The 22,871-nt window shown below is 36.4% G+C and overlaps 1 protein-coding gene, 1 long non-coding RNA gene and 1 pseudogene across 7 annotated transcripts in view; 1 reads left to right on the top strand and 2 right to left on the bottom strand.

The window, feature by feature from the left end:
- The window catches only part of LOC309488496 (secretory phospholipase A2 receptor-like), a 103,928-nt pseudogene that overhangs the window by 75,273 nt on the left and 5,784 nt on the right, over positions 1-22,871 (bottom strand). The window lies entirely within an intron of this gene.
- nitr7b (novel immune-type receptor 7b) lies at positions 4,580-7,274 on the bottom strand. Of its 2 annotated transcripts, XM_082156731.1 has the most exons (6): positions 7,222-7,274; positions 6,120-6,476; positions 5,989-6,030; positions 5,719-5,856; positions 5,473-5,525; positions 4,580-4,892 (listed from the first exon to the last, which is right to left on the bottom strand). In XM_082156731.1, the coding sequence occupies exons 1-6, from the start codon at positions 7,262-7,264 to the stop codon at positions 4,776-4,778; spliced, it is 750 nt and encodes a 249-aa protein (XP_082012857.1). In that variant the 5' UTR covers positions 7,265-7,274; the 3' UTR covers positions 4,580-4,775. The 2 variants fall into 2 exon arrangements, with proteins under 2 accessions (XP_082012857.1, XP_082012858.1); XM_082156732.1 differs by lacking the exon at positions 5,989-6,030.
- On the top strand, positions 17,037-22,410 carry LOC309488512. Of its 4 annotated transcripts, XR_014202140.1 has the most exons (5): positions 17,037-17,067; positions 17,160-17,610; positions 17,844-17,920; positions 18,000-18,167; positions 18,957-22,410. It is a non-coding gene; the product is annotated as an uncharacterized lncRNA (long non-coding RNA). The 4 variants fall into 4 exon arrangements; XR_014202141.1 differs by having other exon boundaries at positions 17,844-18,167; XR_014202142.1 differs by having other exon boundaries at positions 17,160-17,920.

Raw genomic sequence — 22,871 nt, 5'->3', positions numbered from 1 at the left:
ATATTTGCCAAATAATACACAGATGTTTCAGAGACATTTTCATTCAATACTTTATGTAGGCTACTGCTTCATACAGCGTCTGTTTGAACAAGAATAAAGTTCAACATAAGCTACTATCAATGAAGTGGAGTCTACTTTTTTTAATCAGTTTTAATTTGATAAACATGGCTCAATATAACATCGCAACTACATGAAAAGAGTGTTTACTGTTATAAAAAAATGATTTGTGAGCTTTAGAGGAAATGAAGCCTAGCGTAAGTTCTGCCAGGAAGACTCAATCGTTCACGTCACTTATTACCTTCTCATCTATCCAATCATATCCTAATAGCCCAGTATAAAAGGGTGGTACATGTCTGAGTTCGCAGATGCTGTCGCTTCAACCACCTCCATTCTCCCCAACCACTACCAAGACGGGACCTTTCCTCCATCACCCCCAACACCACTATGTTGGGTCCTCCCCTCCATTCTCCCCAACACCTCCAGACGGGCTCTCCCCTCCATCCTGAAGACGCCAGGATGTCCTCTTCCTCCTTCCACCCCACCACCACCAGATGGCCCCCATCCTTACCTTCGTCTTCAGGCAGGATATGCAGATTCCGTACCCTCGGAATGCGAGTTACGGACGGGGCCTACACCAAAGAACTTGATTGTTTGCTGAGCTCTTAAATAAATGTTAATCGTATTAATTCTCCCGAGTCTTTCTGGTAGAACTAAAGGTTTTCGAATAAACACGTAACACACGTGATCGTTGTCATGCGGTGAATCCGGCCAATCGTGGAACAGCTGTGTCATCATCAGAGCTCGTGCAGCCCAGAGCCGTTAAATATTTTTATTGCATTATGATACCGTATATACAAAGCTCAGCCATAAATTCTGCTTTTCTATAATGTTCAGGATTTTTTTGTACTGTCATAGAGGTGTACATTAATTTACACGTTTTAGCATTGAGGTCTTATTTGTGGGGGTGCTGCTGTACTTATCTGCTTTATATCCAGATGCATTTCTAATATTTTGACCATGTATGTAAATAGGGTTGAGAAAAAAAAAAGAATCTGAATATAATGTAGTGCAACATCACATTTAAAGGGATACTCCACCGAAAAATCATATACTCACCCTCATGTTGTTTCAAACCTGTATGAATTTCTTTCTTCTGCTGAACAGAAAGGAAGATATCTAGAAGAATGTGAGTAACCAGACAGTTTTAGATACCATTGACTTCCATAGTAGGAAAAACATATACTATGGAAGTCAATGGTATCTAAAACTGTCTGGTTACTGACATTCTTCTAGATATCTTCCTTGCTGTTCAGCAAAAGAAAGAAATTCATACAGGTTTGAAACAACATGAGGGTGAGTATATAATGACAGAATTTTAATTTTTCGGTGGAGTATCCCTTTAACTATGACCTCAGTTTTGAATTTACACATTTCTGACTGGTAGCTAACGTTAGTGAAGTGTTGGTCACATAAGCTTGCCGCAATTAACTATTCTCTTCCAATAAACATTAACTAAAGTCGGCTACATAAATTACAATACTGACTAGATTCATGAGAGGACGACTAATGTGTTCAAATGTCAAAAATACAGTAATTTCATCAACTTACCAGCGAGCGTACTTTGGAAACACTGAAAATGAATGGGGTTCAGTGCTGGAACTATCAGTGTTTGGAACTATCGGCTGCTCCATGACACGCGTTACTTCCGCATTCCAAAGTTGCCATGGCAGTCTATCTATGGGAGTGTCAAAACTCTGTTTTTCAACCGCTCTGGTGCAGCCCATTGCAGCCGCTCTTGAGAAGCTGCGCAGGCTGAGTTCTCCGGCTACTCTCGAATCGCTCTCGCGGTACTTTGATGGCATACGTCACAGTCACGTGGCGTCGGCTCTGTATCAAGTCGGACAAAATTTCTAACCGGCATGCACTGCTTCAAGTTAGCCGCCGATCGGTCTGCGAGGAGCTGCATGAAGTCGAACAAGCCTATTTTCTGTCCATTTGGGGAGAAACGGTTGCGTCATTAGATTCTCTACATTATACATGAGTGGGAACGGCCTTCGGTTGATTTCCCAACAATTCCTGCACTAGCTGATACACAAGAACGCTAAACTGCGAAGAATTCAAAAACTTGATTCTTGCACAGAACACAGGGACATTCATTATCGCTTGTTGTGATTGTTAAACGTATTTCTTGACAAGTGCTTCAAACATGAACCAGCAGAGTCCAATCAAGTCTTTTAAAAAGACCATATATTCATGCAAATAGCATTGGTAGGCTATACAGTATGAACGCGATGACACTGTGGATTATTAGAATATAGAAGTCAATGATAAAACCCGGAAATGGGCAGAAAGGTAGGTGAATATGCCTTTATTCTCCGTGCTTAATTCGGTTAAACCGATGGGTCATTGGGTCAGAGTAGTGCTTATAAAAGTGATGAACATAAGAATGATATGGCTTTATGGAGTAGGCCTACTCAGGTTTTCTAATTGCATGGCGAACAGCCAATCGATATTGTGTATAATGATAGGTAATATGTTTGGGAGTTTGTTGTCGTGTTTCGATTGTGAACGAATCAGTGTTTTGAATTAATATTTTAATGAACCAGTGAACTTAGAAGCGCTGACTCATATTTACCATTCACGGAAGTCTCTCCTTATTGGATGAGCCAAATAACTTTTTGTGATTTCTTGCCAGTTTGAATAACTAGAATGAAAGACAACTGCTTTCTTTCTTGGCAGATTTTTGATAAAACAAAGGATCAAATTATTTATTATTATTTTATTATTATTGTGGTGGTGTTTTCCCTAGCTTAGTGACAAAGAAGTCATGTCATGCACTTTGATTCCTAGCTTCATCCTGTCTGTAAAGCAATGCTAACTATAGTGCGAATCTGAACGGATCTTTTTTGGTGAATCGATTCAAAAGAATCGACTCACTGGGATGAATCAATATTCCTGTTCATCACAGTATTTAAACAGGTTTTGGACTCTATACTGTTTTGGTGAGATATGTGCAAAACAAAATACTGTGTCTACTGGATCAGACGTTCATCAGGATATTCTCAACCAGGAATAATTTACACTCATAATAACAGGATTGAACAATATGTGAAGAGATCAGAGAACGGCTCCAGAGCTGTATTTTGTAGACTGAAAACACATCATGAAGCTTTAAGGTTTCCTAAAAGACCTATGAGCTCAAATGAACTCCATTGAAAACCTGGCAAGAAGAGACTGTTTATTCACAAATCACACTTATTATTCACAGATTATTATTATTATTAGCATTAGCAGTTTTTATAGCAATGATTTTGATGAGTATTCTTTTTAATTAAAAGATTTCTGTTGCTGACATATTGCTTTAAGAAAATTATTGTGAATTTTTTACAAATATGTTTAAATGTATAATGAAAATGAAATAGTCTTTTGAGGATTAAAGGATTCAAAAATTATATGAAAGTCTGCCTGAGTCTGTAATTCATTAGTAATAGAGTACAGTATACAGGAATATATTTAAACTCACAAGATGACCTGATAAGTATACACCCATTCCTTTTTATTTTATTTTATTTTATTTTATTTTATTTTATTTATTTTATTTTATTTTATTTTATTTTATTTTATTTTATTTTATTTTATTTTATTTTATTTTATTTTATTTTATTTTAAAATTTAACTCACCATCCAGTTATTGAGAGTGATCACACTATATAGTTCTGCTCATAAGTTTACATATCCTTTGAGGATATGCAATATTTTAATAATATTATCAAAATAAGAGAGATCATATTTTTTATTTTTTTATTTAGTACTGTCCTGAATGAGCATAACAGATGTTGACAAAACAAAAACAAGACAAAATAACTAATTTACACAAATGAACCAGTTCAAAAGTTTATATAGCCATAAATCGTAATATTGTGAGTTGTATGCTGATGATCAACGACTGTTTTTATGTTTTGTGATAGTTTTTCCATCAGTCCCTTGTTTGTCATGAGCACTGGTCTTCAGAAAAGCCCTCCTGTTTTTATAGCATTTTTCTGCATATTTTAACCCATCTTTTGACTGATGATAACTGAGGGATTCATACACAAATATTAAAAAGATGAAAACATTCACTGGAGCTCAAGATGGCCACATAATGCATTAAGAGCTGGGGGGTGTACACTTTTGTTTATATATATATATATATATATATAAATATATGTATGTGAAGACAAAATAAGTACAATTTAACCCAATCATCCAATTCATAAAGTTTACTCACACCAGTATAACCCTCTTAATGCATATTCTGCAAGGGGTGTGTAAACTTATTAGCAGAACTGTACATCCCAAGTTTGTTTCAAATTCACGTGTTCAGTTGATTGACTGTACATAATTTACATTATCAGGTCTCACAATGACAGTAGATCAGATCCTGCTGTCATAAACGACAAACAGAGGATGCATCTGTAGCAGAAATATATCCCACAAAATCTACATTTAGACTGTTTAATGTTGCAGAGATGCCATAAATGCATTTAGCCTACACTGGCCCCAGAGTCATCACTGCTTTATGCCCCTCTTGTGACGGCTCTAAACTCAACTCAAATTTTTATTTAAAAAGCACTTACAAAACTGTAAATATGGACCAAAGCGCTAGACATAAAATAGCATAAAATCACAACATCGTTCACAACTACAGTCAACAGCACAACTAGATACACAGTTAGTGTATTTAACATAAGCAGAGATTCAATTGCGTTTTGTGACAAACGGTCTGATAATGTGGATCAGCGTGTGGCAGCGTATATAACGTTTGGTTCCACCTCCCTCATGTTTCTTACTGGTCTTCTGCTCTTCTTCTTGTCTAAACTTAGAGCTGCATAGTTCAAGTCTTCATCTTGCTCCTGGCAACACAAAAATAAAAAATACAAACATGCTATGAATGTACACGATCATATAGGCGAAACTGGGGAGGTTTGTAACACTTTTTTAACCATAAAAACATGGATATCATTTAAATATTTGTACATGCATTAAACAAATTTACTTTAAAAAAAATGTTTTATACCAACCCCCTTCAATCCACTCTCAACTCCATCCCATTTCATTTTAAGCACTTTAACTGCCTGATTGAAATACGTGCTAACAATTGAAACTGACATAAAGTGTGCATGTCAGTCACTTTCATATTGTGTCAAATGTCGGATTTTACACATATTGTCTTCAATCTTTTTGTGTATAGAAAAAGTAAATGTAAAAAAAGTGTTACAACCTCTTCTTCTCAGCCATTTTTTATATTTATAGGCCTAACATGGAATTTTTTAAGGTATATGTATGTATTTTGACTATATGTATACACAGGAACTTGCAGTCTACTTTCACCTATAGGGATTTCATCGATGTAGATCATTTTTTAACCTTGTGTTACAACCAGCCTCCCCTATAATAGAAACAACAATAATTTGACACAATACAAAACAATACCCTTTTCTGCAATTGTTTGTTCATCTCTTCATTGTTACCATGGCGCTGAGTATCTAAGAAAAACAAGACAGTCCTCAATATTATTTACTTTCTCATGGTAGCACTTTTCATTCATGCTGATTTGGTAATATCATCATTGATACCAGCAGTACAGAAACTTATTATCAATTAATCCATTGGTAAAGGTTTTGCTAGTATATTTAGTTATTATTATTAGTTTAAGGTGCTACTGTGATGTTTACGTGCCTTGTTTCTGCTTGTTTCTTTCCTTCATCCTGATTAAGACTACAATCGCAAAAACAGTGGGTAGCAAAACCAAGCCGCTCAAGATCAGTGTGAGTGTATAATAGACGTGGCAGGATCTTGAAGTTTCTTCCGCCGCCCCTGTTAAAACCATTCAAATAAATAAAAAGAGAGAGAGAGAGGAGGAAAGATAACAAGATTATGTAAGCTAGAAATAAAGAAAAGTTGAATGAGTGCCAAATTTAGTTTCTCTTTTAACTGTAAGACACCTACCACAATCCACATTTGCAATATCCTCTTTCAACTGATTAGTCTCTTTTGAAGATAAAAAAGAATACAAAAAAATTAGTAACTGAATAGCAATGATACTGAATATGAATAATTTTAATAGACTCAGGTATTACCATTTACTACCACTAACTGTGTTTTGTTGTGAAACTTCATGTAGTTCGTCAAAAAACTTCCACAGTAAAACATTCCAGAGTCAGAGACGTCAACATTGACAATCTTCAGGGAAGAAAATGTTTTGTTCACTGACATCTCCATATGATCCTTCTTAAAGCCATTCAAATATTTGGAGTCCGCTTGTTTGTTGTTCACATATTGAGTAACAATGCAAAGTGGAAGAGATCCATTAATCTGCTTGAACCAGGCGACGTAACTGGGTTCTGTCAAGATGTTTGAACACAGAAGAGAGACAGTAGATCCACTGTTCACCGTTTTCACAGAAGTTAAAGATGTTCGTTTTACAAAGATGATGCCTGAAAACAATCAATAATGTCATATGAAAAAAAATTAGAAGACATTGATTCAGATTCAAATATAAGCTGCGTTTCACATTTAAATAGCATCTAAAACATTGTGTTGCGTCATGTCTGAAATTACAAAGTCATCACAAATGTGACAAAGTACTTTCAATGATATAATGTGACTTTCTTCTGCGGAACTCAAAAGAAGATATTATGAAGACTGTTGGTGTCCAAAAAAACATAGTTTGAGACCTTTTAAAAATGTCAAATTAATAATAAATAAAAATACACAGAGACATTCCTCTAAATATCTTCTTTTGAGTTCCACGAAGAAAGCCAGTCCTTCAGGTTTGAAACAACATGAGGGTGATTAAATTATGACAGAAATTTTATTTTAGTTGGACGAACTCTTCCTTTAAAACTGCGAAGGAAATATATGAATGTAAATGGACAGTGACAAGATTGTTCTGAATCTAAAAGTAAACGCTACACTACGTGATGTTTCTCTATACTTCTTGGAAATAGCTTTGCCCTGTGTTTTCAAAACCAGTTAGGCTTATTTAATGAAAGTTAAATGACAAAGCATTGGCAAATTATATGATATAAACAGATTTTATAGAACATATACTTATGTTTTTGTGCAGTATATTACACAGTGTATATAGTAGCTACACATTGATAATTATTATTTAAATTTATGGTAAACATTCTTTTTCATTTTCCCAAATTCTATAGCAAACATCATAAATGTATTTACCTATTAAAAAGAGCATCAGAGGATTTGTTGCAAACAAATTCATCTTTACGTTCCAGTCCAATCGACTCAACTGAGGAGAATTGAATTGAGCTTTATTTATTTGAAGGGGGAGTGGCTTTTACTCTGTACTTGCTCCAGTCTGTATTAAAGCAGACTTTAATTTGCACTGTATATCACAACTTTGAAAGAGGGCTTGAGGGTTTTCTAAAACTCGTGTTGCAATGTTATGAAATAATAAAAGTGATAATAAACTCACTTCTCAGAGATCTTGAATTCTCTCTTTTTTTATTCACTAGAATTTGTTTTCTTTTTGCAGAAAGAGAAAAAAACAGCATCACAGCACTTCTGAGTAGATCTATAGACCTATAGCTATAGCTTACATTTATTTACATGTAAAATGATCATAATAAAATATGGCAGTTATTTAAAATCTCACACTTTCACCATCATAATGAACTGAAGGCTAAATGATGTATCTAAGTGATGATATATCCATGTCCAAATCTCTCTCTATATATATATCAATGCCTTTATATATATAGCCTATAAATAACAGATTTCAATGCCTCTGTTACATTGCTAATCTTGTGAAAGTCTTACATCATTCAATTAAAATAAAGCTCAGCCATTAGGTGGAGACATTTCTGTCATAGTATTGATTATAGTGAATGTGTGAAATGCCGTCTGAGCTGGCCAGCCTATAGGCCTATAAAAAGTAAATTGGCAAAACAATGACGTTTTTTTCATGTTTTATAATGTTTATTCAACATAAATGAAGAAATACATAGTGAGGAGTGCAGAACATGTTAAGTCAAATATATAAGTGGGCTACTAGCTAAATATAACATTTTTGCACGATAAATAAAGTCTGTGAAAACATCATGTTTTTAGAGCATTATGAAATTGAATGTAGCTAATCATCCTATTTTTTATTTAATTGAATTTTTCTTTCTTTTTTTAAATATGTAAGCACAGTGATTGTAGACCAACCACACCACAGACCACATGGCCGTGTTTAAACATAAGCAGCCTCTCATCAAATGAAGTGGCAGAGTTAGAAACAAAGAATCATTTCCTGTAGGGAGTGACAGGAAGTAGCAGTTCAGTGTAGAACGAGCCCTGGTGACGTGAACTTCAGCGGACCAACACACACTGAAGGAGCTTTACTACAATAGTTGATGCATTTGACTATTTACCAATACATTAGCAATAACTGTTACATGTGGTTGGGTCTACACTATAGTTATGATTGGTTGTTTAGCTTCAGTGTGTCATGCATGCTTACAGTACACTATGCTATTTTAATGAGCAGAAATACAAGGTGTTGTTAAGGTGTGTGTGTGTGTGTGTGTGTGTGTGTGTGTGTGTGTGTGTGTGTGTGTGTGTGTGTGTGTGTGTGTGTGTGTGTGTGTGTGTGTGTGTGTGTGTGTGTGTGTGTGTGTGTGTTGTTTCCACACACAATACTGACATGTATGACTTTATTACATATAAACCATATAAACCGTTTTGACTAATTTATTTATTTGTTTGTTTGTTTATTTAAAATATCCCTTACAAATTCTGCTTCTTCATTATATTTTTCCTATTTTTGTGCGGCGTGTTTCAAGCAGTGCAGTTCCACCTACTTTTATAAAAATATAAATACAAACACACAAAATCAGCCGGTTCTGAATTCATTGACTTGCACTAATTTTAGAATTGAAGAATGTTTTACTAATATAAATATTTTGGGTTAAAAGTTCATATGAATGCTTAACATTAATATTATAATATTTTAAAAGTATCACTACATAAATATAAAATAAATGTAAAAATAAATGTAAACAAATCCCAGTAGCCTCTCAATTAATATGAAAATCGTACAAAGGTATCATTTAAAAGAATTAGCAAAAGGCTTTTTAAAATAGTTGGAGTGTATTATGAACCTTTTTTCTTCTTCTCTTGTCTGATGTGGGTAGAAGCAGTAGCATGACACTTTATACACTTGTGGTTTTGGACTATGAGCCCAGGCCACAAAAATAAACTCACAGTCACCTAGTAAGATCGAGAGTGGAAAGAAAGTGCTCACACCTCAGCGGCTGAAAGTTTCCATTGTAATAGCGACTGACTAAACTGCAACTCCGTGATGTTTGACCTCGGGTTTTAGGCTGGCTGTGTTAAATAAAAGGCCTAGTGTGTAGTTATACAATTTCACACTATCAATAATGCTATTTATATTTAAACTGTCTTTCACATCAATCACAAAATCAGGACAAAATGAATTAATCTACTCTAATGTAAGATATCAGGATCCCATCAAAGCTTTAACGGGTGGAGGTGTTCTGTTTCAACACACCCCTTCATAAGCTGAATTTCAGCACCATGGACAGAAACACATTATATTGATTACTTTTCACATTATATACTTACTTTTTTTATCAAAGTGACCAAATAAAAGGTGTGTGTTTATATACTTTGATGGATGTTATATGATTAGATACAACTTGCAGTTAATCTAGTTGTAAGATGAACTAAGGCCTAAACCAGGTGCTGGAAAGAGATAAAGTTCCGTTTTTTATTATGCAACAAAGACAAGGCCAAGCAATCTGCTCATTGATTTTTTCATTTTATCTGCAGGCCTTGACTGTGTGACCCAACTAAAGTAGAACAAATCTGAGAAGAAAGATGGATGACTTGGCTGGGAAGAAGAGTTGTCTAGTTTTTAGTTGTCCTCAATGCCAGGTTTTCTCTTACAGAGGTGATGAGGACAGAATGAGTATATATATATATATATATATATATATATATATATTTTTTAACACAGCAGTTGTATGATTCAGCCCAGTTAAAATTGATGGCAGTATAAAAATATGCTACTTTATTTTTTTATATATTTTTTTTACTCTTTGTACATTCATATTTTTAGTTGCACAACTTGAGCCTCATGGGATTTGTCATGTGTTTGACTGACTTTTTGACAACAGACGTCACAATGCACCACAAAGCAAGATAAACACTCAATAAACAAACATTAATAGTAACTTTTTTTTCGATAGTCCACTTTAGACATGTAAAAAAAACTTTTCAATAACTGTAAATAACTACGTCAACTAACAGTCATTGATTAGAGTATTAGTAGACTGACACTAACACTTTGTTATGCTCCCCACCAGACATTCTCCTGACTGTAACTTTGCACCTACATGTCAACTAGCAGTCATTAGATTATTACTAAACTGTCTGCCTAATATCTGCTAACACTTTATTTTGATATTCGTCTGTTTAATTTCTGCTAACACTAACCTAATAGTCTACTAATACTCTGAGTCTGAAAGCTTCCAGTGCATGCAGTTGTAAACCGTTTTTTGATTCATCTTAGTAATGTTATGCACCACATGGGGAATTTGCCCTTTACTGTGATGATCATTTATTTTCAGAAACTATGTGGCCATGATGTCAAACTGATACTTTTATCTTGTGTGTCATACCTATGCGTCTCAACGCCACACGCATGTTTACCGAGCCTCAACAGTAACAAACAGCAAATGAACACCTTACCTGCACATTAAACAACTGATCAGCTCAGTTCATCAGATTATCTGATCATCTTGAGACTGATATCTGATTTGGGTTTATTTTAACATCAGTGTTAGCCCAAACCACCAGCTTTTGCACAAACAATGCATAGGGTGTGACAGCGACTGAGGCTCCAACCAGAAGACAGATTGTTAGCCGCATCACTTCCTGTGGAAGAGTGAGAGAGAGAAGCTGCTCAGTACAGAGAGAGAAGTGTAGATGTGAACTTCAGCGGACCAGCATTGACATTCGCCAATGTGTGAAAAATCTGATTGATCTAACCAACACTTTTAAATACATTAACACTTTTAAAGATGTATGTGTCAGAGCAGAGTTGCTGTTTAAAGTGTCTTTCTTAAAAGAAAAAGTTTATTAAAAACAGTTATTTTAGATTGCATATTCAAATAATGTTTCAATTATTATTAAAATAAAAATGAAAACAAATATTGCATTTAATCAAATAAAAAAATTGACAGATAAAAAATGAAGAAAAATTAGATCATGAGAAGCTTGTTTGCACTTTGGCACGTCTCTTTGTACATGCATTGCTAGCGCACATTGTGGTTTGATCATTTTCCAACCACAGTACTGACCTCTTACTTCTGTTTTGAAGCCCCTCTCTGAACCAAAACCACAAAAACATCCTTCACAACAGACAAACATTTCTGCTTAATTAAAGAAACACAACCCCCTTCCCAGTGTACTACTGACTACGGTTTTATATGTGGTTTTTTTTTATTATTTTTTTTATGTAAACAAATAAATAGCATAAACCTCTGTTGCAGCATAAGCACTATAGAGAATGTGCATCTACTTACATTTTTGCTAAATTAATTTGTTGATTTGCATGTGTTGGTTTGCAAGATGTGACAAAGAGTATACATTTAATGAACCAACTGATCTTGCTTATCATATCAATATCTGAATGTATGTTGTGAACAGAAATTCTGCTATAGCTACAGTTGATCTATCCTTACACTTGAGCAATGTTTTCAGTGTGTTTAGTTTTAAAACAAATAAGATTGTACATCCTAGGAATTAAAATCTGAAATGGTCTCTTGAAAAAGCACTTTGAAATAAAGAAAAATATGTGATTTAGGAAGGCAAATTTGATCTTGCGGTATTTACACAGCAGATTATAATTTTCACCACATAACAAGCTGTGAAACTGAATATTTAATCTTTAAAAGCGATGTCACCCAGCAGTGTAAAATGTTTTTTGTTTCTGCACATGAGCAGACATGTGACAAAGACCTTTTGCAGACTTTCACATGTTGACCTCTTCTACGCCACATGAAAAGAGGCAGCTCTCTATTACAGCGCTATTAGCTGAACATCATCTTAGCAGTTCTCACTTTGCACTGAGTGGCTTCTTCCTGTCTCAGGTTCTACAGGAAATGATGCGTCTAATTGCTCGGTCTCTGACTGGAGCCACATCGTTGCACAGTCACGCTTGTGTGGTTGAGAACATACCTGTCAATAATGTATCTGAAACATACTCACTTCAGATCACAAACAATACAATGTTTACTGCATTGACACAGTATTAGAAAATGGCAAAAGCTTTGTGAATTTTTGTAAAATGTTACAGATACAACTTGGTTGTCTATAATTTTTTCTATAACGGTCTGTGCTTTTAATATGTTTTTCATTTAAATATGACTTTTAACACTGAGATTGGTTTCATGGGTTAATTCATAGTGTTGTGGCTTTGTCCTAAAAACAACAACAAAAAAAGTTAGGTAAAATACAATCACACACTGCCCTCTATTGATACTTCTCACTTGCTGTCAACATCCTCACCAAAAGCAAGAAACTCAGTGAGTCGTATTACTGTCAGGAAATCCATTCTACTTGATTACCAAGTTGTCCTATTTTATATACAATGTAAAAATAAAAAAATAAAATTCCTGCTGCTTTTACAGAAATAAAATGGCATCTGTGGTTGCCAGAATAACTCTGTAAAAATAGTGTAAAAATTTAAACATATTTACAGAACAATCAGTACATTTTAGAATTTAAAACAGTAATTTTTTTTAATTTTTTTTATTTAAAACAGAAATTTACAAAAAATACAAAAAAGAAATAAAATATACCAGTAAATCCAACAGCTGTTTGTTACTGAATTAGCAAGGTTATACATTACTATTAAAATCTTTTCCCTTTCAATCGTTCACGTTCGACGTAGTAGACATCGACTGAATGGGATCACGGTAGGGAGCCTGTCTTCTTCGAGTACTATTGAACGAGCCAATGCAATTGGCACGCGTGATTTGCATCACACACTCCCCCGCAGGTATAAATACGGAAGTGGATCCACGCACTAGTTGGTTTTTGCTTCGGAAGACAATCATTGTTGATGGACATGCACGAGGGTAGCCCAGACTGTGCGCTCATAGGTGAGCTCCACACCGCATCCGACCTCGCCCTCTGGGGCATGAGTGTCGTGGCGTGCGTGATCGGTCTGGCGATGTCCACGTTAGTGGTCCAGGAGCGCCATCGTTGTCAATTGAAAAAAGGCGGAGCAAGCGATACCCACACTTCAAAGAAAGAGACAATTCCTCTGTTCCTGGGTCCCAAGAGGGCAAGTCTGGCGGTGTGCAACCCTGTAAAGCCTTGCACCCCTCAGCCCCCTCTTGTTCGCCAGCACAGCAGTTGGGTGTGGTCCAAGGTGTGGTCCCTGGCCCCTGGCCCCTGGCCCGGTTTTATGGAAGCCTAAAATGCTTTCAATCGGTCCAGCCTGGCCCCAAACGGTAGCTTCAGACTTGGCTTACGATTCATTTTGCTCGGCTTCCACTCAGGCTCAGTGATATTCATCATATCTAGGTGTTGAACAGAGATGCTCCTAAAAATTAGTGAGGTTCATCACACTTAGGTGTTGAGCAGTGCTCCTGTCCTGTGTGTGTACGGCGCAGTCCTACATGCGAAGGACGCGAGCTAGCCGTTCCCTTCAGCCGATATGAAGTCGCTTTCATGAGCCCGTACTTCATTGTACCCTAAGTGTGTGGTGGGTTACGTGGTGTGTGGTGGGTCCTTTTTCGAAAGCCTCTGTTCAGTTGCTAAACACAGGGATGCATTTTCAAAAATGCCCCATCCCCAAGCTTGGTCTACAGAGTTCGACCTGAAAGACATGTACTTCAGATCTCTGTCCTTCCGCTCCACAGACCTCCTGTGTTCTTCCGTTCGAAGGTACGAAGTATCAATACATGGTCCTACCCTTCGAGTACTCCATAGCCAGTTGGGTCTTCAGGTCAACTGGGAAAGAGTAAACTCGAAGAAGACAGGCTCCCTAGCGTGATCCCATTCAGTTGACATCGACTACATGTCCGTTCCCTCCTTCAGGGAATGAGGGTTGCATACTCAACGAGACGTTTTGTATCTTAGACATACATAATAACAGAGGGAAGAGAAAGTCACATGATGAATCACAGTTCATCACAAGTATACTTTTCCACAAGCTGAGGTACTAATATAAAGACCCACACATTTTATGATTTTTTACTGTTCATTTAATAGTATGTTACTGTAAAATTACATGAATGTAAGGTTATCTATTACTGTTATCCCTATAGTAAAATACAGGTTTTTACTGTAGAATTTACAATAATTTCTTACAGTGTACGTATTAATTCTTAAGGATGGAAGACTTAGAGTAAATATAACAGTCAAAACATTAAGAAGCTTAAATGCTACTATCAGACTATCCTTAATAAAAGTGTAGTGTAATTGAAGAGAATGCACGAGGTTTCCTCGGCAGCACAAGATCACCTCTGTCGTGCTTTGCATGCATTTTAATAAACAAAAGCTTTAATGAGGCGTGTCACAGGAGCTTTACTGTGGTTTCGCTTCACTTTCGTTGATTTACAAATTTAAAATGAACTCAGTTAATTTACAGTTTGAATTTATTTAAAAATAAAATCTGCAATAAACTTAAGAAACAGATCAGCCCAGAGATGATGACTTCTGAAGGTTTATGAGATGATATCTTTATTACTTGTTTGCATGCTTGTTTTGACCGTATATTAACATTAAGGGCCAGATTTAGGCATACTAAACAGGGCAAATTAGTGAGAGATTGCAAATGTTGTGTCTGAAAGGGAAGCTCCTAGAAATGCATATGCAATACACTGCGTGTCTTTAGTAAACCCTCATTCCTCACAGCAGGTTTTTAATGCAAAAAGAGGGTTTGTTAGTAAATATGGCCATAAATCTATCATGCTTGGTCACCTTGGCCAACAACACCACAAACAATAAGCCCAAGTTAAAATATAACAAGCTTTACATGATTAAGAAGGCCATTCACAAGAGATGGAGACAAATAATAATTAGAAAAGAAGTGATTCAGTGCAGAGTGAGGCCCGCTGAGGGAACAACACACACAAGTCACTTCAATAATAGCAGTGATATGTGGTTTGGCTAAAATACCATTGGCAATACTTTGAGATGATTACTGTATGGAGTGATTTCTATAACTCATGTATATGCAGGTAGATGCATTCAGACTTAACTAGGCTATACTTAAAGTATCATTTATGAACCAAATGTGGTTTGCACCATTTGAATGAATTTGGTAATAATAGCCTTAAGAGTCTTTCCAACCCACAACAGTGACCTCTTTTTAAGTCTCAGTGTTAAAACCACACAAATGCAATTGTTACCTAAATATTTTCCATTACCAAAAGCACCTTATGTGTTACAACTGACCGCACCAGTTATGATTAAAAAAGCTTTAACAACTGTCAGAAGATATACTTGAATTTTTTTGAATTTGTTGCAATTTTACATCCATTCTTGTAAGTTAGGGGAACAGAGAATGTGGCATAAGAGAATATGATTAGCCATTTTGTTTGATGCTTAATGTTCGCAGATGTGATGCTACATGCAGTTCTTCTTTTGCACTGATCTCAGGCCACAAAGCGCAGCCTGCAAGAGTGAAAATAAAACAAACCTCAGTAAGCCTTTGTCAGAGCTCACATTTATGTGGTCAACATTTCACAAACTGTTCACATGCACTTGTAGTAAAGATATTTTTTTAATACCCAATGAATTTCAAAATGTATTTATATACCAGGGGTGTGTTCATGACAGCTGGTAAAATGTATAATAAAAAACTAAATGGATCTCATAATGAATGAATGTAATAAAAAAATGTTCAACCATTAATTGTATTAACCTTCATTTAAACCTAAAGTGCTTAAATTAACTACTATTTATATATGCCTTCAGCACCATGGAAAAGGACATGTTCTTTGAAAGAAAGAAAGAAAGAAAGAAAGAAAGAAAGAAAGAAAGAAAGAAAGAAAGAAAGAAAGAAAGAAAGAAAGAAAGAAAGAAAGAAAGAAAGAAAGAAAGAAAGAAAGAAAGAAAGAAAGAAAGAAAGAAAGAAAGAAAGAAAGAAGACAGTACCTTGTAAGTTGGACTTGAGTCATGCTGGTGCATAAGCATAAGTGCATATTTTTTTTAAGATAGCCTACTAGTTATTAAATATAATTTTCAAATCTTTTATCAAAGATTAAAAATTAACTGTACATAACAGTAGATGATCAGATTAGTTTGGTGGGAACGATTAAAAATCTGCACACAGAACTTGCATAAATAAATAAAATGCTAAACATAAACATAAAAAAAAAAGTACCCCCGGTTTCACAGACAAGGCTTAAGCCTAGTCCAGACTAAAATGTATGTTTGGGCTGTTTTAACTGAAAGCAGCTTGCACTGATATATCTTAAAATATGTCAGTGCCATTGTTTTGTCTCAAGATGCACACCGTTAATGTCTTTTGTTGTTGTTGTTGTTTAAAAGCACGTTTATAAAAAAAAACTAAGGTCTAATCCTGGTTTAATCTAAGCCCTGTCTGTGAAACCAGGCCTATAATCTCTAAATACATAGTTTACATGGACCTCTAAATTTACATGTAAACTTATCGATTTCAAATTGAATTTGTGTTGGTTTAAATTATGAAGAAGAGCATGCTTTCATGTTTGCCCTAAATGCACATATCAACATGTTATTATTTCAAATATACATGCGTATATTTCATTAGGACAATGAGGGTCATTTCCATGTTAATTAAGAAATATTTTTTTAGAACTCGAACATGTAATATGATTAAATGCTGTCCTTAAAATGTCTCTCAAGCAACATTCAGAGCAAACCCACACCTGTGCACTTTGCTCTGCTTGAGATCCAGCGACTGCACAGTAAATGGCGTCCTATATAAAGCACTGCTAAAAGCCTCTCTCTTCAGTGAGAGGATGACTGTGTGACGAGCTCTCGCTGCCTGACAGATACGTAAGTCGGTTTTCTGTCCAGCCCAAGGTCAGTGAACATTTACTAAATACTGTAATAGTATTAACATACTATTGTATGTCTCTCTGTTCTAGGTGACAAAATGACAGGTAACATTTCTAAAATATCATGCACTTGCAAACTCTCTCAAGTTTCTGTGCTTCAAATATTACAGTTGCAATTAATCTCTATAAATTACATTTAAATGTAAAGCATTAAAAATCCAAAATTGAATAACAATAAATATATTCTGAAGTTGCTTGCTGATAGGATACAACAATCCATCCATGAATCAGAAACAGAAAAATGCCAGTATTCTATATTTCTATGTTTCTGACTGATAATTAGGCCCATTACGTGTATACATTTATTTTCATGCATTCCAAAAACAACATGATTTCTATTCATTTATTTTGGGCTACTCAGAATGTACAACACTTTTCGAAGTGGTGTTTGTCTGCAATATTCTGATTTTGATCTTCAGTGGAGTAGTGAACATTATTCTATGCGAACGGCTGAGGAGAAGAAAATGTGAACTGTGTGCTGGTGAAGTACATTTTAATTTTGTTACCTGAAAGCAATATTGTAATCTTTGTGTTTATGTAGACATTCAATAGATGTTAAATAGCAGTGTTACACTTTAATGAAGTGTTCATTCATTCATTCATTCATTCATTCATACATTCATCCAATCAATCAATCAATCAATCAGAATTAGAAATTCAGTCTTGTTTTTCTTTACCATTATTTTTGTTTTATCCCCTTCTTGATTCTTGCAGCACATCAGAGAAGCTTTCATTCTCTGGCTGTCCCTCATCAACCATACTCACCAGCATCGGATACCAGTAGTCATCTTGTATGTCATAATATCTAATTTGTTTAATTAATTTAATGCATTTATAGACAAAACACATATTTGTTTTCCCCCCTCACAGGATCAAGAGAGTACGGACCTTAACTACTCAGTGCTACAGTTTCCCGAAGACAACACAAGAGCAGAGAACTCAGAGAATGAGCAGAGAGAGAAGAGCAGACAGGACACAGTCTATTCCAGCCTTAAATGTCAAATCTCAAACATCACTGAGGAAAATTAGTATTTTCAGGTGACTATACAGAGCTGTGGACACATTAAACAATTTATGTGTAGCATAGATCATGACTGTATTTATGATTTAGACATAATTACTTAACCAAAGACTTAGTTTCACAAATGCATTGCTTTTCTTCATACATGTTAGACTATACTAGATCTGTTATTTCAAGTGGATCAGCTATAGGTTACATCATGAGATTATTTTATTTTTTTAAATTTTATTTTTTTTTGCATTATTTTGCATAATTTATTAATGTTTAAATAAACTGTTGCAGCAGTAAACAGGATACAATATATAAAAAAATATATAAAAAATACAAACTGGTGAATGTACACCTAAAATGTCATTTGTAAATTTGTATTTGTATAAAATTACTTTTTAATAAGTTTTTTTAAATTTAATTTCTAAAATTACTTTTTTAATATGTAAATAAGCAAATATCAGTAGTGATTCAAATGCTTGGCTGTATTCTTTTTCTTTTTTTTTTCTTTTTTATAAACATAAAAAATGTCATACAATATTTATAAGTGGTTAAATATAAAGGCTATTTGGTTATATATAGGCTATACATTAATTATTAGGGCTATATATAATTTAATTTCAGACGTCAACTGAAAATGTAACCATAATGATCCATAATGTCATACAATATTGCATGCAGTTCAGATGCAATATATATATATATATATATATATATATATATATATATATATATATATATATATATATATTTGCTTTAAACACTTTACGTTGAGTTTCTCACAGTCTGCGTGTTTCTAAACCCTCTTTTCTATCCAGAGCTCCACAGCACAGATTTCTGGCAGTTCCTCCTCCACAGACCAGGCTTTATATTGAAGATCATCACCACTGACCCAGAACCAATGACCAGCCATAAAGCACAGGCCAGTCCACACATACAGACCCTTTCCAAAAATTTGAATATCATGGAAAAGTTTATTTATTTCCATAATTCCATTCAAAACATTAAACTTCTATAGATTATAGATTCAGGGCCCACAACTTAAACAATTTCAAGTATTTAGTTGTTTATTTGTGAATAATTTGGGCTTCCAGCTCATAAAACCCACGAAAACAGGATTTCAAAAAATTAGAATATTGCATGAAATCACACAGTAATTACACAGTGATACCATGGTCATTGAACCAGGTTTGGGTTATTTTGGCAGTGTGGGCAGGTGCAAATCCTGCTGGAAAATGAAGGAAGCAAGAAGTGCTCTGAAAATGTCCTGGTAGACGGCTGCGTTGACTCTGGATTTAATAAAGCACAGTGGACCAAAGTCCTCTTTTCTGATGAGAGCAAATTTTGCATCTCATTTGGAAACCAAGGTCCCAGAGTCTGGAGGAAGAATGGAGAGGCACACAATCCAAGATGCTTGAAGTCCAGTGTGAAGTTTCCACAGTCTGTGTTGGTTTGGGGAGCCATGTCATCGGCTGGTGTTGGTCCACTGTGCTGTCCACTCAACGCAGCCGTCTACCAGGACATTTTCAGAGCACTTCATGCTTCCTTCAGCAGACAAGCTTTATGGAGATGCTGACTTCATTTTCCAGCAGGATTTGCACCTGCCCACACTGCCAAAATAACCAAAACCTGGTTCAATGACCATGGTATCACTGTGTAATTACTGTGTGATTTCATGTAATATTCAAATTTTTGGAAATCCTGTTTTCGTGGGTTTTATGAGCTGGAAGCCCAAATGATGTACAAATAAACAACTAAATACTTGAAATTGTTTAAGTTGTGGGCCCTGAATCTATAATCTATGGAATTTTAACGTTTTGAATGGAATTATGGAAATAAATAACTTTTCCATGATATTAAATTTTTTTGGTAAGCTGTCTGAGATGTTATGTTGTTGTTATTTATCACCTCTGTTACAATGATCTTGGAGGTTAGACTCACCACATCCGTGTGTTTTGTCTGCAGTAGTCCAGGGCAGCTGCACAATGTAAGCTGTAATGTAATGTAATTTACATGAATGTAAATGTAATGGCAGGCGTCTGTAAGGGCAGGTGGGGCTCTATTTAAACTGTATCAGTAATAAATTGTAAATATTTTCAGTACTCTATAATAAATATTTCTGGATTTCTTTTTTTAAGTCGTAAAGTGAGCAGGATATATTCAAATTTTACATGTGGCTTCGGCGGGCATGTATTATGATACCTAGCCGGGCAGCGGGGGCCTGATCCTCCCCAGCTCTTCAGCGCCCCACAATTTTCCAATGCAAATCTGTGGTGAAAAATTAAACTGCAGTGCGCTTTAATTGAGAGCCATTGGGGAAGATTTCAGACTGCCCCGTTTTCACTTGACCTTACGTACCTCTACTTCGCTACAGGACGATTTGTTGATATAAATCCGCTTCTTTTACGTGTATATCAGGTCAGTGAGTAGTTGGCATGTCTGTTCTTCATATTAAATTAATGAAAGTTTAAAGTACTAAATTGAATAGAGTTTACATAGGTCTGGTGTGTTTGTTTTATGTTTGTTCTGAGAATACTTTCTCTTCCTTTCTTTTCTTCACCGGAATTCCTCTACAACTTGTAACATTCTAAAACAACATTCTGAGGCAATAAGTACTACATTAAGGTAATTCAAAAATAGCATTCTATGCTTGCCTATCAATCAACATTAGAGCATCACCCTTAGGCTGAATAACGCCAAGACGTTAGACCTTTGACAAAAGTGTGTCTGCATGTGTTCACGATTAGAATATAAAGCTTACAAAATGTTTATCATAAACTAGTGCTAAGACCTACCTAAATTTATGCTCAGGAGCTGCTACTGGTTCTGATGCATCAGAATGGGCTGAAAGACCTGCATACTGTAAATACATGTGCATGCAGCCTTGGGCTCCTGGACAGGACCGTGACTGCAGTGACATCAGACTGCTAGTACAGGGCAAGCATGTGCTGGTCCGAATGGACAACACTGCGGCCGTTGCGTAGATCAACCATCAGGGTGGTCTACGTTCCCGTCGAATGTTGTAACTTGCCCGCCATCTCCTCCTCTGGAGTCAGAAGCATCTGAGGTCGCTTTGCGCCATTCATGTTCCGGGTGAGCTCAATTGTGCAACCGACGAGCTCTCACGACAGCCCACGCTCCTGGGAGAATGGAGACTCCAAGCACAGGTGGTCCAGCTGATTTGGAGATGCTTCGGAGCTGCACAGATATACCTGTTTGCTTCTCCGGACATGTCCCACTGCCAGTTGTTTTACTCCCTGATCGAGGGGACCCTCGGCAGGGATGCACTGGCACACAGCTGGCCCCAGAGTATGCGTTTCCCCCAGTGAGCCTGCTCACACAGGCACTGTGCAAGGTCAGGGAGGATGAGGAGCAAGTCTTGTTAGTTGCGTCATACTGGCCTAACCAGATATGGTTCCCAGAATTGATGCTCCTCGTGACAGTCTCTCCCTGGCGGATTCCTCTGAGGAAGAACCTGCATTCTCAGAGACGGGGCACCTTATGGCACCTGGGTCCGGACCTCTAGAACCTCCACAGATGGTCTCTGGACGGGACATGGAGGACTTAAGTGATATACCCCCAGCGGTGTTAGACACTATCAGTTCAGTGAGAGCACCCTCTACAAGGCGTTCCTGAGGGGTGCGAGGATGCTGAATCCTCCCCACCCTCACCCTGTACCCTCTTGGGACCTCTCCTTGGTCTTGTCAGCTTTGCAGATAGTGCCCTTTGAGCTGCTGCAGACAGTAGAGCTTAAGATCCTGTCTCTCAAGACAGCGCTGCTGACTGCTCTCGCTTCTGTCAAGAGGGTGAACCCTGTTTTGAGTTCCTCCAGCACCCCCGGCAGTCCGACGTGGCGGAGGCATACAATGCTAGGTCTAGCACTTGTGTGTATACCCAGAAGGTCAGCCCCTGTGCTAGACTAGGTGCCCATGTGTTGTGATTCCCCTACGGGAAGTGGTCTCCGTAGCGCCCCTTTCTATTTAGTATAGGCATGCTTTTCCAGTGTTATCCAATAGTCTCACTGTATGGGTAAGAAGGAGCAGCAGTGATTGACTCTCTGTGTTAAAATCCCTGTCCTTTCCTCTTCCCAGCAGGTGCAGGGGGATTAGGCGACTTACGTGGAGTGCTGAAAGGGGCAATTATGGCATTTTGGTAGGAATCCCAATTCGTCTTTTGTTCTTTTGTCAAGTGACGTGAAGTGACAGTGCTGGACACAGAAATGAGTTAATAATTCCCAAACTTCCTTACAAACAAGCTCGTAGTCCGTTTTTTTTTGGTCTCAAATTATAGCTTTTTTAGCCCGAAGACTCAAAAGATGAACTAATCAATTCTGTATCCGGTACCGACTGCATAGCTTCAGCCTATATGAGGCTGTCACCTGATGAACGAACGACTCGAACCCGAAGTCGATAGACTCGAAACGTGAACTAATCAATTCTGTATCCGGTACTACAGGCTGTATAGCTCAGTTTATGAGGATGTCACGGGATGAACGAACGACTCAGATCGGGAGGTGAGGTAAACTAACAGACTGCATAGCCTGACGACCCAGATAAGAAATGAATTAATCGTTTCTGTTTCTCATAATTTGGCCTTGTCCTTGCATTGCATTTTTTTTCTTATTCTAAATGTGATCAACATTTGATGTGTTTAGGAAATTTGGCTATTAACATATAACATTTTAAATACATTCTGCTGAAATGAACGAAATGACTTGAAAAAAGATTTGTTAA

Source organism: Leuciscus leuciscus (genome assembly GCF_965113295.1).
Source record: "Leuciscus leuciscus genome assembly, chromosome: 2".
In the NCBI taxonomy this organism is placed as follows: Eukaryota; Metazoa; Chordata; class Actinopteri; order Cypriniformes; family Leuciscidae; genus Leuciscus; species Leuciscus leuciscus.
This window is presented reverse-complemented; position numbering and strand designations above follow the sequence as displayed.

What these genes read in the sequence shown, in the direction of transcription:
- nitr7b (XM_082156731.1), bottom strand. Translation starts at nt 7,264, where the DNA reads ATGAATTTGTTTGCAACAAATCCTCTGATGCTCTTTTTAATAG. An exon ending in TCTGATGCTCTTTTTAATAG is followed by an intron (nt 6,477 to 7,221) that starts GTAAATACATTT and finishes GATTGTTTTCAG; the next exon opens with GCATCATCTTTGTAAAACGA. An exon ending in ACAAACAATTGCAGAAAAGG is followed by an intron (nt 4,893 to 5,472) that starts GTATTGTTTTGT and finishes TTGTGTTGCCAG; the next exon opens with GAGCAAGATGAAGACTTGAA.